At 56.1% G+C, this 12,835-nt stretch overlaps 1 protein-coding gene across 3 annotated transcripts in view; it reads left to right on the forward strand.

Annotated features, from left to right (window-relative positions):
• PPARD (peroxisome proliferator activated receptor delta) overlaps positions 1-12,835 on the forward strand; it is an 83,427-nt gene that overhangs the window by 68,132 nt on the left and 2,460 nt on the right. For all 3 annotated transcript variants that reach the window (XM_007197988.2, XM_007197987.2, XM_007197989.2), the window contains 5 exons: positions 1,084-1,314; positions 10,012-10,166; positions 10,969-11,107; positions 11,753-11,955; positions 12,135-12,585. In XM_007197988.2, the coding sequence (XP_007198050.1) occupies positions 1,185-1,314; positions 10,012-10,166; positions 10,969-11,107; positions 11,753-11,955; positions 12,135-12,585 (1,078 nt within the window). In that variant the 5' untranslated portion in view covers positions 1,084-1,184. The remainder of the gene's footprint in view (positions 1-1,083; positions 1,315-10,011; positions 10,167-10,968; positions 11,108-11,752; positions 11,956-12,134; positions 12,586-12,835) is intronic.

Genomic DNA, 12,835 nt, shown 5'->3' on the forward strand with positions numbered 1-12,835 from the left:
TCCTGTTTGGATAGGTTGAGTTTGAGCTGCCTGTGGAACATCCAAGATAAGTTCCCACAGATGCTTGAATTTCCCTAAAGCAGGTCTTTCCTGCTGTGAATCTTCCAGGCCTGCAGCACCACAGGACAGAGTCTAGTCACACTCCCTACGCCAGGGCATTTGAAGTGCTCATGCCTGGATAAAACCCACCTTCCCAGCCCGCCCTTCAAATCCTCTCTCCTACAGCACCCCACGCCTCAGCCAACAGGGTCCCTCACCACTCCACAGACACTGTGCTGCCTCAGTGTCTTTTCTCAGGCCGTATTCTTGAGAGGTGTTCCCTGCTGGGAGGACTCTCTCCCACAGCACCCGTAGCCTTACCCCATCTGACTGTGGCATCTGTGGACAGTATTTTACTTGCTGAGGGTTGGAACTGCCCCCTCCTGGGTGATGTAGACATGGGGGTCACCACCCAGTAACCCAGATTCCAGGACAGAGTGCATCGCCCCTTGCCTGACGGCTCTGCATTGAGCGTCTGGTTGCAGATCTGCTGTCAGCTGTGAGTCTAGCGTGGCAGGGGCTCGTGTCTTTTTCCCACACCCAAACATAGGAAGGGTAGGATCCACTCCCTTGAAGAAAGGTGGCTTAGGAGAGCGATGATTCTTGGGCCTGGGTGCTGGTGGGGACAGGATGGGGGTTGGGAGGTCTGATGCATATCAGGATCTCCAAGAGGACTGGAAAATTTGAAAAAGCCCCTCAAGTCATTCTCATGTGGCTCCTGTAGGTTCAGGAGGCTCAAAGAGCAGGATGCCGGGAAGGGTGGCACAGGGGTGTATCACCCCATCTGGCTAACGGAAGCTGCCCTGAACCCCACAAACCTGCCACAAGAGCCCGGTGGGCAAAGGGTGGAGGGGCAGTGACCTGTGATGGCAGGATTAGAGGTTCGCACTGCAGGGATGAGTCGCTCCTGCTCTGCGGGACCAGGGGCAGCAGAAGCGCCCCTCCAGTCCCCCCAGACGGTGGCCCTCGATCCTGCCCCACTCCATCCCCCTCTCGTCCTCTTCCCTGCCTCCCCAACCTCTCCCTGTCTTCTCCTTTGCCCAGGCTGACAGGAACTGCCCTGTAGAGGTCCGTCTGTGTTCAGACCCAGAAGATGCCAGAGCTATGACCGGGCCTGCAGGCGTGGTGCCGAGGGGAAATCAGCCATGGAGCAGCCACCGGAGGAGGCCCCTGAGGTCCGGGAAGAGGAGGAGAAAAAGGAAATGGCAAAGGCAGAAGGAGCCCCAGAGCTCAATGGGGGACCAGGGCACTCACTTCCTTCCAGCAGCTATACAGGTAAGGGGGAGCAGGCAGGGGACACGGGGCAGAGAGAGCACAGATGGGGTCTGGGGGACAGGGAACCTGGCCCTCTGCTAACAGCATCATCATGGGGTGCAGGGCAGCAGGGTGGTTAAGGACTGGAGCCAGACAGCCCAGGGTCACACCCCTGCTCTGTTGCTCATCAACTGCAGGATCTTGGGCAAGTTGCACCCCTTCTCCCTGTAAAACAGACAGGGATTATAGGGGACGTGCACACGGGCTTCTGTGAGAATGGAATGAGTTAGCCTGTGTAATGCATGTTGTCATCATTATTATTCCACCTCTCCTACCACAAGGGATCCAGGACAAATGTGCATCAACAACATGCCAGAAAGATCATCTGTACCTGTGATGGTTAGGATCAGTCAGAACACACAACTCAATCTGGTACTAATTACACATCATCAAGGTGCATTGTAATTAGGCAAATGCTAAGCACTTAGTGAGAATGACTGGAATTAATCATACTTTTGTGCAGCCAGACAGATTTTACTTCTCTTGTCTAACCTGTTGGTTCCCCTTTATCTACTGCCAGCAGCAGTGTAGACGTTTTCCTCTGGTACCTTGTACTGTGGTGTCCTCATCTTCATCATCATCATCGTGCTATGTCCACCTTCAAGGGCATCCAGACGCTGCACCCCCTCTCAGCCCCTGACTCTCCCTGCTGCTGCCGCCGCCCCTTCCCTGCTCCCTGCCCCATGGTCCCAGTTCTCTCCTGCTCCCTCCACCTGAGTGCCAGCACATTCGGCTGGTCCTTGCTCCCTTCCCTCAGAGGGTACTCAGCGTCATTAGAGGATGTGCTGCCGGGGTGGGGGGGGCATCCTGATTTTGCTGCTGGCTTCAGCTGAAGGGGATCCTGACCACAAGTGGTGATTCGGAGCAGAGGAGCAGGCCTGCCCCACAAAGATGAGCTCTGGCTCCCTGTGTCTGCATGGGGAGAAGGAGGCAGATGGTGTCAGGAGTTAAGGCAGGGTGGGGGCTCTTGGGGTGGGACAAGCTCCTGCTTGAGCCTGCAGCTAAGAGAGGCCTGAATCCTTGGGCCTTGCTTGCTGCTTTGAACCTACAAAGCAGAGTCCCGGGATTTTGCAGAGGTTCTTCCTCTTCAGGGCACACGGTGGGGTAGGGTGAGGGGAGAGCCATCATCCAGTCCCTCTGATCCCACCAGACACCCTGGAACGACCAAAGGAGGCCCAGTGTGATTTCAGGGCTTGAGAGAAGGTATCCCCTATCCCCCAGGGTAACCTACTCCCTGTCGGTTGGCCGATGGCTTTGCAGACCCAACCTTTCTCAGGAGAGAGGAATGAATGGCTGACCTGCACACAGGACCTGCGCACACTGTCCTGAACTTGAGACAAGCGGGGAGGCCTAGGAGGCAGAGGGGAGACACTGGGAGCTAAGAATGAGCTAGAGTTGTCACTGAGGACACCAAGGGAGAGTGGAAGGGGAAGAGAGGGCCCTGGGGTTGGTGGCCTTACTGCCTACCCTAGCCCACACTGCCCGCACGGCTGGCCCAGGCACGTAGAAGTACCTGCAGTGTGGTGTCCTGTCCGGGGGTTTCCTACACACGCTGTGGGGACCGTATCCCCAAATGATAGGCTGTTTGCATGCAGACCAGAGTGTGGTAGCTGGTGCAGAAGCAGGCGAGGCGGGCATGGTGATGGCATCTCAGGGAGCTGTACTGGTGGGATTTAGGGCACGTGGGGAGATGTCTGGGGCAGAATTTGCCCAGCCAGTCTCACAGTGCTGTGTATGATGTTGTGTTTAATAGATTCCGTTTATCAATAAATGGATGAATTGGCGGTAGAAAGACTTACTTGTTCAGTAATTGAAATGGAGGGGGCTGTTTAACCTAATCAATAGGTGAAAGCCACAGTATGTAAAATTCTACAAGACAAGCCCCCCACCAGAAAAACAGAAGCAGGTAATTCACGGCAGGACAAACACAAATGGCCAGAAAACATGAAACATTTTTCAGTCTACTCAATAGTCAAAGAAGGAATCTTCAGATGAGATGTCGTTTAGCCTGTCAGATTGGCAGCGAGGCCTGGGTTGGCCAGAGGGTGAGGACATGGCCCTCCAGTAGTCCCTGAGGGTGGAAGGGGCAGCTGGGTAGTGCAGGCCATTACTACTTAGCGTGCATTCCTTTGGCCCTGCAGTTCCTCTTTTAGGAATGTATCCAGTGTAAATACTCGCTCAGCATGCACAGAGATTTCCACACTTATCTACAGGAGCACTGCTTATAATAGCAGAAAATTAGAAAGTGCCCATGTGTGGGGAATTAGTTATATAAACTGTGGTAGAGCCATACGGCGGGATGCTCTGCAGTCATTAGGTCTGTGTATACTGAGAGGGAAGTAAGTTCCTGACAACTTGGGGATCCCATTGTTTAAAAATCCTTATATATCTTAGAAGGCACTGGAAGAGGACACTCAAACAGCTAGTGAGGCTACTCTGAGGAGTAGGATCGTGGGTGGAGGGGATCTGTCAGATGCTGCCTGTGTGCCCTTATGTGTTTTTCTCACCAAGCCTGCAGTATTCTCATAACTTAAAAAGCAAATGCATTACTTTCTTTAAAAGGGTAAAATAAATTAGTTGTTGTTGTTTTCTTAAAAAAAAAAAAAAAAAAGCCAGCAGGTGAGGGGCCCTGGAGATAGAGCTTCTTGTGTTGGGGATCACACAACCCAGGGCTAGAATCCCAGATCTGCCCCTGTGGACTGTGGTCCTTGCCAGTGCCCTCACCTCTCCAGTCTCAGGCTCTTTGCCTTTTAAGGCTGCATCCTGGGACTTCCCTGGTGGTCTAGTGGTTAGGATTCCAGGCTTTCACTGCGGTGGCCTGGGTTCAATCCCTGGTCGGGGAAGATTCCACAAGCTGCGTGGTGCGGCCCAAAAAAAAAGCTGCATCCTGCCCATCTCAAGGGCCGGCTTGGTGAGGAGTCAGTGGTGGCATGTGACACGCCACAGGTGCTGGCTCCCTGCCCCACCCCATGAGTCTATGACTTTGGCCTCTGGAGTCCCCTCAGGGACCCATGAGGATGAGGCACAGTCTCAAGCCCTGAAACAGCAGGAAGGCTGCACAGTCTGCTTTCCTTCTGACCCTCCAGAGGTTCTGCGCTGACCCTGTGCACCTCTGTACCAAGCTCAGCACCTGCCAAGCCCCTCCCCCCGCCCCCCACAGGAGGCGGGCAGGACAGGCCTCATCGTTAGCACTCAGCAAAGAGGAAGCTCGCGTGCCCGGGTCCCCCGGCTGGGCAGGGGCAGCTGAGCCAGTGTTCACCTCCCACTCCCACTCTCTTCCTCTCTTGCGTCAGTGATGAAGGTCCCAGTCACACCCAAGAAAGAAGTCAGGGGTCTCAGTGCAGGGCTGAGGAAGATAAAGTGTCCTTCCTCTTGACCTTGGTGTCTCCTCTCAGTCAGCAAGTGCTTGGTGGGTGTCCAGCAGGGGTCGGCCATCCAGTGAAGGGCAAGGCTGAGTGCCTGCCCTGAGAAGCCCACAGTCCAGGCCAACAGGCCAACAGGCCAACAGAAGTCAGGAGGCTGCTTGGTAACCCAGCCCCAGAGTCCTACAGAATTGGCCCTGACTTCAGAAGCTGTTTGCCTTTGGGGCTCTGCCAGCAAAGTAAATAGACAGGGCTGTTCCCTCTGGGCCACCCTCACAGCTATGACAACAACCTATCTCCAGGGATGGAGACTAGATATGCAGGAGAACTCTCGACTACACTAATGACGTGAATAAGGTCAATAGTGTCTGTTTGCTGAACTTGTAATCAGAGATGGTGCAACTGATACTTCACTCTCTGCGTGACAAGGGTAGTGCTTATGCTGAGTCCAAACATTCGAATAATGGCATAGTGTTATCCTTGGCAGTGACGCATCTCATCGTTTATCATAATCACGAACTGTTGATTAGTAGTAATGAACACACGTACACACACGCGCACACACACATATACGGAAAGTCACAGAGTGCAGTGGGTAAGAGCTCAGCCCCAGGGGTTGGATGGTTCTGGGTGATAGTTCTCACACTGCCACTGTGTTAGGGTTCTCTAGAGAAACAGAAACAAGAGGAGGGGTGTGTGTGTGTGTGTGTGTGTGTGTGTGTGTGTGTGTGTGTGTGTGTGTGTGTGTGTGTGTAGAGAGAGAGAAAGAGAGGTTTATTTTAAGGAATTGGCTCATGTAATTGTGAGGGTTGGCAACTCGAAATTCTGCAGGCAGGCCAGCAGGCTGGAGACCTGGGGTTGTTGATAATGTAGCTCAAGTCTGAGGCAGCCTGGAGGCAGAATTCCTTCTTCCTTGGGGAGGCCTTGGTCTTATTTTCTTCAGGCCTTCAACTGACTGGCTGGGGCCTGCTCACGTTGTGGAGACTCATGATTTAAATGTCAGTCACACCTAAAAAATACCTTCACAGTAACAGACTGGTGTTTGACCAAAAGCTGGATTCCATGGGTACCATGGCCTGGCCAAGCTGACATAAAATTAGCCCTCAGAGCCACTATCAACATGTCACTTAGCCTTCTGAGCCTGTTTCCTCACCTATGAAACAGGCGTTAAGAAGACCTGCCTGAAGGGTTGTTTTGTGGGTCACGTGAGGCTAATGGTGTAAAGCGTCCAGTAGAGGGCCTGAAACACAGTAGGCGTGCACTAAAAAAGAGGTGTTATTGCTTCAAACACACAGCCCTTGCGGGGACTCAGATTTAGGGTCAAATCCCAGTCCCACCACGTACTGGACAGGTAATCTCGGACAGATTCCGTACCTTCCCGAGCCTCAGCGTCCTCACCTTTAAATGGTGGCAGTTACTGTCTTCCAAGATGATTTGAAATGATACTAATGAGCATAAAGACACTAACACGTCCGGCACTTAGTGGGGGCCTGATAAACGCTGGTTCTTTCCCCTTCCCTCCTAGGACTGGTAGAGGCAGGCCCTCAGGAGGGGTTTGGGAGGCGAGGCAAGGCAGGCAGGGTGTGGCTGGGGCAGAAGTTCAGAGGTGGGGCTCAGGGCCCAGATGATGGCCATCAGGTGAGCAAGGGCATCTCCTGAGAGCAGAGGAGGAGGCCAGGTGAGAGGACTGCCCTGGGCTGGCCCAGGAGAGTGGCTTTGCAGGCAGACAGCCCTCAGAGGGCGAGCCCAGTGTGTCTTCCATCCAGCATGCCTGGGGGTCCCTGAGGCAGAGGATCCCTGAGGCAGGGGCTCCCAGTAGGAGGGAGGGCCTCTCGGAAGCCCAGTCTCCTGCTAAGAGGTCATGGGGTGGGGGGACCTTCAGAAGCTGGTCCCTTGAATGGGGAGCATTCTGCCATCATTACTTTTGGGTAGGATGTGATGGTGATTGGAGGATAAAGTCTTAAGCCAGGTGGTCAACAAGGAAGAAAGAGAACCTTTATCTTTGGAAAACTCACCACGAAGTGATGGGATACCCCAATACACATGCACCTGACAACAAAACCTACCCCTGTAGGATACATACACTGCACCCGCCCCAGCCCCTCATCTCCCCTGCCTCTTTCTGCCTCGTGTGTCAGTTATTCGAGTTCTCTTATTCCCCTCAAATAGGCGGCGGGGGCGGGGGGCCTTGTCCCATCACCCTTACGCCCCAGGCTTCCCGGACTACCTATGCCCGTCCACCACCTGGGGGGCAGGACACGCCCAGGGCCCCCACGCTGCCCTGGGTCTCTTTCCGCGCCCCCCCCCCAGTCCAGTTTGCTGCTCTTTCTGACTGGGGCCCCCCTGGGACACTCACCCTGGGCCTCTCCCTACAATCCAGAGCTCCAGCCGCCTCGGTGGTGCATGGGGCTTGGGCACTTTGGCTTCTTCCAGGGTGAGCAGGGGGCGGCGGCAGGCCAGAAGTGAGAGGAGGCTAGGTCTTGTTCGGGGCTCTCCCGGCCTCATAAGCAGAGGACCCTTCTCCCCCACCTTGGGTTTCTGTGAAGCCATGGGAAAGAAGAACAAGCAGCCAGAGGAAGGAAGAGGCACGGCCCCTGCCTGTGTGGGCACACGCTTGGGAGCTGCAGAACTGCAGCTTTCTGATACTAATAAGCCTCATCCTAACTTAAGCTGGTATTTCCACAGCACTTCCAAGGTCCAGGGACTTTCTCTGTTAACTCCTCTGCTCCTCACGGTGACTCTGAGACACATGCTTCTGTCACCTCCATTTGCAGAGGAGGAGACAGGCCCAGAGAGCAGAGTTGGGTTGTGAGCCTCAGACCCCCGACCTGAACTCAGGCTGTGCGGCTCCTGAGGCCACTCTCACCCCCTAGGTGGGCTGCTTCTGAGCACCTGGAAGCCAACTTGGGGGTCATCGAAGCCCTGACCTTTGAGCCCAGAGAGGGGAGCAGTCACCTTCCCTGACCACCTCACGCCCAATCCTGCACCACGCTGCCTGCCCCGCCGCTGGCCTTGCCACTCGCTACCTTGTGTCCTAGTGTTCTTACCTCAGCTGGTTGAGGGCAGGGTCTGACTCCCGCTCTGCACACAGCAGGTGCTCGTCAAATGTCTGTGGAATGAAAAGGTAGGGTGGTATTGCCACGTGCCGTACCAACAGCAACCAAGTGACCAGACACCTGCCAGGCCTCCAGGGCCACAAGGGGGACGAGGAAGGCACCACCAAGAGGTGGGAACAGAGTGGGATGATAGGTCACTGTGGACCAGACTCAGTGGAGGAGGTGGCTTTTGAGATCCAAGGGGAATGTGAGTAGAGACGTGCAGAGTCTAGCAGAGGAGGCAGACGTGCAAACCACAAAAACAACACCGCTTACAAGAAGTGCCAGAAAGCAAACATGCACACAGACCGCACAGATCGGGGGAGGAAGTGCCGGAAACCCTCCCTGCCTGGCATCTGCGCAGGTCTCTACAGAGCGGTTTTACATGTTATCTCGTTTTCTCCCAGCAGCCGGTAATGTGAATTCCATTGCCCCCGCGATAACGCCGGCAGAAGCGGCGGGTCCTGCGTGGCGCCTCCAGTCCCCGGGCGCTGAGGCCAGGACGCCCAGGCAGCTTGAGGACCACTTAGTCCAGAGTCGCTGAGCGCCTGCCCCGCGTCCAGCAGCAGCGCCCTGGTGGACAGAGTCCCTGCCCCGAGGCCCGTGTGTCCTGGTGCGGGCGTCCAACGCTGAGTGAACACAAAGGCTCCTGAGGAGACCAGAAGGGCTCGGCCCCACCCCCACCCCGCAGGCTGCCGGCTCCCCGCGGCGCATGCGCAGGAGCCGAGGGCGACCGCTCTCCCCGTCCCCGGGCTGAGGCGGCCGTGGTTACACCCCTTGGAGTGACTGAAGTTGAGAGCTAAGGCTCTGTGACAGGCCAGGCTGTTTCAGGAAGCAGGGACCGTGTCACCCCTACCCTCCCCAGCCTGGGGGTCTGGTGCTCGAGCTCCTTCCTGCTGGCGGGGTGGGGTGTGGCTGGAGGCTTTCTTGTTGTCACTCCTAGGACCCCAGGAGACACCGGGAGAGCTGGGAGGAAGGTGTGGGGGAGTGGAGTACGCTTTGGTCTGGGGGTAGCTCCATCGTGGGGAGTCAGGCTCTTGTGCAGTGACCATACTGTAGAGAGGGTGGAAGGCAGGCCTGGAAAACCTTAAGTCTGGGCTGACCGCCGTGGCTTGGGTCTCCCTGCGGAGCTGTCTGCTCTAAGCCACTGCTCCTCTGGTCTGGGGATTTGGCCCCTGCCCCTGAGGAGGTTGTGCAGTCGTCAGGAAGAAAGCAGAGAATAGCAGGTTGGCAGGCCAGCCTGGCAGAGGCAGGGCAGGCAGCCCGTGGGGTCACACAGGGGCACTGGGCTGGGGGCAGAGACGGGCCCAGTCAGGCCCCCTTTCCCAGGGAAGGGCTCGTTTCTGAGCGTCCAGGGGAGAGATTCAGGAGAGACCCCGCAGCCATTCTTACTAAGTCACCTGACGGCACAAATACCCTGAAGTCGCCTGTGGCCAACTGCTTTCCTCGCCGACACTCAACACGGGGTTCAGACGTCTGTACATTTAACAGGAAAACACTCGAGGAAGTTCAGTCCACCGCCCGGTCATAGTGACTGAGATTTCTGCTTTTTCTGCTCTAGCAAGAAGTTTCGTGGGAATGACTTTGAGCTTCTTGAGAGATCCTTTGCAGCATCTCAGGAGTCCGTGCAGGAATCAGATTTCTGGGGCGGGGGCTGAGCTCTGCAGAGGCCTGCGCTTCTGTAGCCTCCACAAAACACATTTCACACAATCCCCTGTGGGCCCACACGGTGGAGTCTCTTAAGCCAGGGAGCCACTTCCTAAGGAGTCTAAAGAGAATCTCTCTGCTTCTTCCCTCTTGCTCCCCTCCTCCCAAAACACAACCATCCCCCGCATGCCCTCTCCCCGCCAGCAGTGAGCTCAGCCCAGGCAGGTCTGACTCAGCCCAGATAGTAAGCTGCCTTTCTGGAACACTTGCTGGGTGTTGGGTCTGGGGGAAATGCTTTGGACACTTTCGCCCTCCACCCAGAGCAGCTGTCATTGACCCCACATTCTAGATGTAGAGGCTGATCCTCAGAAAGGTTGACTCCCAGAGGTCACATAGCCCTTAAGTGGCTGAGCCAAGACTGTGTGATTCCCGCCCCGCCACCTGGGCTGCCCTGCGGGCTCTGGTCACCTCCCCAGGCCCCCAGGCCTGGCGGAACACAAAGCCGCCCCTGTGTTGTGTGTCTGCCGACCTCTCCCTGTGTTGTGTGTCTGCAGACCTCTCCCGGAGCTGCTCTCCACCCTCGCTGCTGGACCAGCTGCAGATGGGCTGCGACGGGACCTCGTGTGGCAGCCTCAACATGGAGTGCAGGGTGTGCGGGGACAAGGCATCAGGCTTCCACTACGGTGTTCACGCGTGCGAGGGGTGCAAGGTACGGGCAGTGGAGGGGTGGCTGCCCATCGGGGCTGTGATCACATGGTGAGTTGACCTGCCAGGAAGGCTTTCCCTGCTGCCGGGCAAGGTCCTGACCATACCCACTGTGGAATTCCTGCCTGGCAGGCAGCCAGGCCCTTGGGCCCGTTCCAGGCTCAGCTCTGGGTCCTGTTGTAGAGGAGGGGTTCCCTCGCTGGGCCTACCCTGCTGGGTACCGGTGGTGCCGACCCAGCCACTCACCTGGGCTCTCTGGGCTGCTGGTGCCCCCTGGGGACCTGACAGGAGAAGACAGGTAGGACAGGATGAGGGTCTTGGGCTTGAGCCATCTTCCCAAGGTCAGGGTTTCCTGCGCCTCAAAGCCCGAGGGGGCTCTTTGATAAAAAAGGAAACGTTATATTTCTTTTTATGGTTTTGCTTTTGGATTCTTCCTCCTAACTGCACACCCATCAAAATTTCACATATTATTTTATTAAACGACTACCTAGAAAAGATGCAGAACCAGGTTGCATTTACGAATAAATCAAGTTAGCCACAGTACAGTTTTGTGTCACCGAACTAACAGAGAAGCACTTAAAATAAATATGCTACATTATTTCAGTTATTTTCAAAAGTTTTAGAGTTGTTTACTTTCTTTCTCCCTCTCTCCTCCAATAATATTTCCCCCCCATTACTTCCAAAATTCAGGAATTGTTACATCTCGACGCGTAATCAAGCCCCCTGGCATAACCCAGCAGGCAGGGTTTTACCCTTTCTCCCTTCCTCATGGCTTTTCTCTTCCTCACCTGTCCACTGTCCCTCAGGGCTTCTTCCGTCGAACAATCCGCATGAAGCTGGAATACGAGAAGTGTGAGCGGATCTGCAAGATCCAGAAGAAGAACCGCAACAAGTGCCAGTACTGCCGCTTCCAGAAATGCCTGGCACTGGGCATGTCGCACAACGGTGAGCCAACCTGAAACCAGGTTTCCGAGAGCCCAGGAACAGAAAGGGGGTGCCCTCAGAGCAGCGCCCAGCACACAGTCAGCACATGGGTCAGCTTTGACCTTGCTGAGGCCTGCCTTCCCAGATCGCCCAGGGGCCGCCATGCTTCCCAGGCCGGGGGCAGTTGCCACCTGTCTGCACCTGAGCCTCACCCTCTCTGGCCCAGAAGGGACCTGGGAATTGACCCTAACTCCAGTAGTGTTGGAAACACCACTCCCGGAACCTTGAGCCTGTCTTGGATGACCTGACAGGGTGTGAAAAGCCACTGCCAGGGCCCAGGATCCCCTCAGGTCTTCTTGGTTGTTGAGGGCAGGCAGGAGCCAGTGAGTGACCACGTGTGTCAGCTGCCAGGAGCCAGGCTGGAGTTTCCTGGAGGCCGGCACTCCTGGGAGACAGAGCCTGCTGGGCGCTGTGAACAAGACAGACAGAAGCCCTGCCCCTCCGGAGCTTGTATTCTGGAGGGGTTCCCCAACATTCCAACTTGCTGGCTCTAGAGCTTCTACGGGCCTTGTGCTCAAAAAGTATGTCTCCATCTTTGGCTTGTGTACCTTAGAGGTGCTGGCCCCTGCCCAGGCTCCTCCATGACTGTCCCCCTTCCCCGTGCAGCCATCCGCTTTGGCCGGATGCCGGAGGCTGAGAAGAGGAAACTGGTGGCAGGGCTGACGGCAAACGAGGGGAGTCAGCACAACCCCCAGGTGGCTGACCTGAGGGCCTTCTCCAAGCACATCTACAGTGCCTACCTGAAAAACTTCAACATGACCAAAAAGAAGGCCCGTGGCATCCTCACCGGCAAGGCCAGCCACACGGCGGTGAGTGTCACTGCTCAGCCTGGCAGCATCCCGGGCTCTGGGCCCTGCTGCCACCTGCCTGACTCCTGGGAGAACCAGGCCTCCTCCCTCCCCTCACTTCGTGGTACAGGCAAGGGGTATGGGGCACACATGGGCGGGGGTCCCCCGAGGCCTGGCCTCTAACGGGGCCTGGTTTTCAGCCCTTTGTGATCCACGACATCGAGACATTGTGGCAGGCAGAGAAGGGCCTGGTGTGGAAGCAGCTGGTGAACGGTCTGCCCCCCTACAAGGAGATCAGCGTGCATGTCTTCTACCGCTGCCAGTGCACCACGGTGGAGACCGTGCGTGAGCTCACCGAGTTCGCCAAGAGCATCCCCAGCTTCAGCGACCTCTTCCTCAACGACCAGGTGACCCTTCTCAAGTATGGTGTGCACGAGGCCATCTTTGCCATGCTGGCCTCCATCGTCAACAAGGACGGGCTTCTGGTGGCCAACGGCACTGGTTTTGTCACCCGTGAGTTCCTGCGCAGCCTCCGAAAGCCCTTCAGTGACATCATCGAGCCCAAGTTTGAGTTTGCTGTCAAGTTCAATGCCCTGGAACTTGATGACAGTGACCTGGCTCTCTTCATCGCAGCTATCATTCTGTGCGGAGGTAAGTGAGGGAGGGGCAGTGGGTCGGCCCCGCACAGCCAGCCCTCCTGGGGGCTGGGCCCTCACTGCAGGGGCCGAGCCTAAGCTCTGACAGCGTGAGGAAGGGTCCATGTGATGATGGCAGTGGAACATGTAAGGCACTAACTGTGTGTGCAGGACCAGCTCCATCTAGTATAGATGGAGATGAGATAGAAAAAAGACTGAAAGGAAATATACCAACATGTTGATGGGGGTTATTTCTGATAGTGGAG

The sequence above is a fragment of the Balaenoptera acutorostrata genome, chromosome 10, assembly GCF_949987535.1.
Source record: "Balaenoptera acutorostrata chromosome 10, mBalAcu1.1, whole genome shotgun sequence".
Taxonomy (NCBI): Eukaryota; Metazoa; Chordata; class Mammalia; order Artiodactyla; family Balaenopteridae; genus Balaenoptera; species Balaenoptera acutorostrata.